This window comes from Chaetura pelagica, unplaced genomic scaffold (assembly GCF_000747805.2).
Source record: "Chaetura pelagica isolate M959 unplaced genomic scaffold, ChaPel_1.0 scaffold2050, whole genome shotgun sequence".
Taxonomy (NCBI): Eukaryota; Metazoa; Chordata; class Aves; order Apodiformes; family Apodidae; genus Chaetura; species Chaetura pelagica.
In genome coordinates this window covers 30,568-34,685 of record NW_009951732.1, presented here as the reverse complement: position 1 = coordinate 34,685, position 4,118 = coordinate 30,568, and the positions used below count along the sequence as shown (strand labels likewise).

General features: G+C 58.8%; 1 protein-coding gene across 1 annotated transcript in view; it reads right to left on the bottom strand.

Annotated features, from left to right (window-relative positions):
• Positions 1-3,104: 3,104 nt before the first annotated feature.
• The window catches only part of SARNP (SAP domain containing ribonucleoprotein), a gene marked incomplete at its 5' end in the record, with an annotated part of 29,963 nt that continues 28,949 nt past the window's right edge, over positions 3,105-4,118 (bottom strand). Inside the window, one exon of the mRNA XM_009993644.1 lies at positions 3,105-3,146. Coding sequence (XP_009991946.1) covers positions 3,105-3,146 — 42 coding nt within the window. The remainder of the gene's footprint in view (positions 3,147-4,118) is intronic.

Below are 4,118 nucleotides of genomic sequence, written 5' to 3'. Positions count from 1 at the left end.
CAGAGCCAGGATGAAGATCCCAGAGCCAGGACCCTGATCCCAGAGCCAGGAAGATGATCCCAGAGCCAGGATGAAGATCCCAGAGCCAGGACACTGATCCCAGAGCCAGGAAGATGATCCCAGAGCCAGGATGAAGATCCCAGAGCCAGGAAGAAGATCCCAGAGCCAGGACAACCCCCCAGGAGCACTGGGCACACTCCAGATGCCACCGGGTCGTGCCCAGGGACCAGCTCAGCCCTGGGGATGGGATTTTGCTTGATCCCAGAGATTCCCAAACCCTCCCAGGCTCCAGCAACAGGCTGACGTGTCCCAATCCCCATCCACCAGTGATGTCCCCCATGGAGCCACCTCTGCCCTGCAATTCCAGGGGTGGAGGGAGTGACCAGACACAGCTCCTGCTTCCCGGGAAGGGAGGCTGCTCCTGCGGGATGGGAGCAGCGGGAAGGGCGACGCTTGGAGAGAGCAGAGAGGGAAGGAAAGAGCTCCAGGGCCAATGGGAACCCCAGTGGGACCCAGTCCTGCCACTGATCCAGCACATCCCAGACCCTGCCCCGCGTTCCTGGTGGGATGGACACCGGGAACACCCCAGGGCTCCAGTGGGGGTCAGTGCCACCCCCCTTTGAGCTCCCCCCATATTTCCAGCCTCTTCCATCTCCTCGATTTCACTGAACTTGAACATTCCCCATTTCCAACCCCTGGGGAGGATCCAGGGGCAAGAGGCCACTGGGAGATGCAGCTGGAAGAAGGGACACGCAGGCCTGGTGGGCCCCCCCACACCCCCCCCCAGCATCCAGCCCCACTTTGTCCCTCCTGTCCCCCCCTGGTCCCCCTGGCACCTCCAGCCCCGGTGACAAGTGGCCCCACGGGCACCGCTCGGCGCTTCCCGCCCCGGAGCCCCTTTTCTTCCCGGCTCTTTCCCACACTTTGCTCCCGCTCATTGTGCACCCGCCGCTTTTTTTTTCTCCTCCTATTCAGCCCAAATTAGTCACGAGCAGCTCCAGGCTGGGAGAGAAAAATAAATTAGGTGGAGTTTTCCCCACGGTGTGAGGGGAGAGGTGCCAAGTGGGCAGGGAAACGGCTCCGGAGCCTTCCCGGGGGGACACGGGAGCATCTGCCCGGAGCAGGAGGGAGCAGAGCTCGTCAGCCCCGTCCCTCCACTCGAGGGGCTCCAAAGGCTTTTCCCACCTGAGCAATTCCATGATATTGGTGCCACGGCCAAGGGAAAATCATCCTCAAGGAGAGGGAGGGACGGGGGGAGGATGTGGATGTCGTTTTTCTGGGAGATGAGCTGGTGGGTAAGAATTAAGGGTCATGCAATTGGAGGTGAAACTGTTATGGGTGTCTACTATAGACCACCAAACCCAGAAGAAGATGTTGATGAGGCCTTCTAAAGTCAACTGGAAGTAGCCTCTAGATCATATGCCTTAACACTCGTGAGTGACTTCAATCACCCTGATATTTGTTGGAAAGCCCACACAGATAGGCATACTCAGTCCAGAAGGCTCTTGCAGTGCATCGATGATAACTTCCTGATGCAGGAAGTGGAGGAACCAGCCCACCACCACCCCCAGCCCCACCCCCAGCCCCATCCCAGCTCCATCCCAGCTCCATCCCCAGCTCCAGCCCCACAGATCCTGGGATGGCCTCAGAGAAGGAGTTTTATTATGAAACGGAGCAGGAGCCGCCGCGTCGGCCCCGGAACGTCCGACGGATCGAGCGGAACCAGAAGCTGATAGAAAACAGCTACAAAACCCACGTACAAAAACAAAACCATTAAAAAAAAAACAAACCAGAAAAACGTGACCCCAGGAAAGCAGGAGGGAGCTGCTCCTCATTCCACTGCAGCCCAGACCCCCTGGGACTTTGGGAAGGGAGAAACATCCCAGGAATTGCTGGGACAGGGATGGAGCAGGAGGAGGAGGAGGAGGAGGAGGAGGAGCAGGAGCAGGAGCAGGAGCAGGAGCAGGAGCAGTTTGGGGGCTGCTCCACTCAGCCCAGACCCGTGAATTCCTGGTGCTTAAGGCTTGTCCAGGCCTTGGAAGAGCTGGGTTTGCTCCCCCCCTGCACCTGAAGCACAGACAAGGAAAACATTCCCGGTACGAGGCTACGGACGGAAACGGGAATTCAGGGACCTGGGTGTCCTGCCCAGGGTGGGGGCTCAGCCACGACGCCCACCCAGAGCCCAGACAGACCCCGGGGTCCCCGAGGCCCCTCCCAGGCTGGGGCAGCTGCACCGACCTGGGGACTCAGCCACATTCCCTGTGGTTTCCCCTCAAGGCTCAGGGATAAAGTGGCAGGAGGAGCCACATCCTTGAGGAGCCACCGAGAGCTTCTGAGCTCCAGGCACGGGGCTGGGATATTCCAGGGCTCCTGGGGGGTTGGGAGTGACCAAAGTTCTGCTGGAGGAACCAGCTTGGTGGCAAAGAGGGAGGAGAGAAGTCCTGGGACAGCTCGTGGGGGAGAGGGAGGAAGCTCCGAGCTTCCTGGGATGAGACAAGACTCCTGCTCCCCAGGGATGGGACACAGCTCCTGCTCCAGGGCCAACCAGGAATCCTGGCTCTGCTGGTCCCCACAGGGCAGGACAGGGGCTGTGGAACCACCTGTACCACGATGGGAATCCCTGGGAAGCAGGAGGGAAGGCCCTTCCCTGCTAAGCAGCCACCAAGGGCAGAGCAATCCCTGCTCCTGCTCCTCTCCCCAACACCTTCCCTCCCTTGGGGGTTTATTCCCTGGGCAGAGCTCAGTTCCCAGGGCACCAAACCCTCCAGAGCCAGGGAAGCTCCCAAAAAACTTCCTTCTTTTTTGCTCAACTTTTCTTCATTGTTTTCAACTTTGTAACTCAGGGAAAAAAAACCAAAACAAAACCCAAACAAACCAACCGACCCTAAAAAAACAAACAAACAAAACGTGGCATGATCAGAAAACCCAGAGGAGATTCCCTGTCTGCTCATCCCTAAACCCCAGGGGAACCGTGTTGGGAAAAAGGGGGGACAGGGAGGGGAGAGGGGGGACAGGGAAAGGAGAGGGGGGACAGGGAAAGGAGAGGGGAGGGGGGGACAGGGAGGGGAGAGGGGCACACGGCGCCGGGCGGGAGGGCCTGGGACTCAGACGATCCCGAAACGTTCTGCTCGTTTCCTCTTCTTTGCCTGCAAAGAGGAATTTCAGGAGAAACAAAATAATAAAATCAGCACCTCCCCCCCCAAAAAAGAAACAGATGAACAAAGTTCTGGCCCATCTTGTACATCAGTTAATTGAGGATTTGGGGTGGGTACCAAGGCTGGGGCTGGGCAGCTCTGGGATCCTCCCGACCCCGTGTGAGCTCAAGGGAGGGATGAGGTTTTTCTTCCAGCACTGGGACAAAGGGAGCCCCAAAACGGGGGACAAACTGCCCCAAAATGGGGACAAAAAGCCCCCAAAATGGGGACAAAGAGAGGCCCAGAACGGGGACAAAGAGAGGCTCAAAATAGGGACAAAGAGAGGCCCAAAATGGGGACAAAGAGCCCCCAAACCAGGCAGGGGGAGCAGGCAGAGCCCCAGCCCCAGCGCTGCGGCTGGTGCAGCTGCTGTTTCTCCTGTTTTTTTTGCGAGGGAGGAGCCACAAAGGGGCTGAGCTGGGAACAATGGGCACTTGAGAGGCTGGAAAACCCTTCCCGGCCGTGGGGAGGTGGGAAATGGAAAAGGGCAAAGGGTTAAAAATCCCCATTCATGGGGAAGGTGAGAGGGACACACTCGAACGCATTAACCGCCCGGCCCCGCTCAGATGGGCCCTCGGAACATCCACCCGGGGAGAATAAATCTTGATTTTTAGCAGGATAAATAACCCGGGGCAGGCGGAGCAGGAATCCCGGGGGGAAAAGGTGCCGAGCAGAGCACACAATGGCCCTGAAAGGACCTTTGTGTTCCCGGCACAATCTCCCAGTGACCTCAGGGAAAAGCACCGAATCCCCCCTCGGCGGCTGCAGGGCTGGTTCTGCCAGGCTGGGAGGAGGCTGGGAACACTGGGAGGAGGCTGGGAACACTGGGAGGAGGCTGGGAACACTGGGAGGAGGCTGGGAACGCTGGGAGGAGGCTGGGAAAACTGGGAGGAGGCTGGGAAAGCTGGGCGGAGGCTGGGAAAG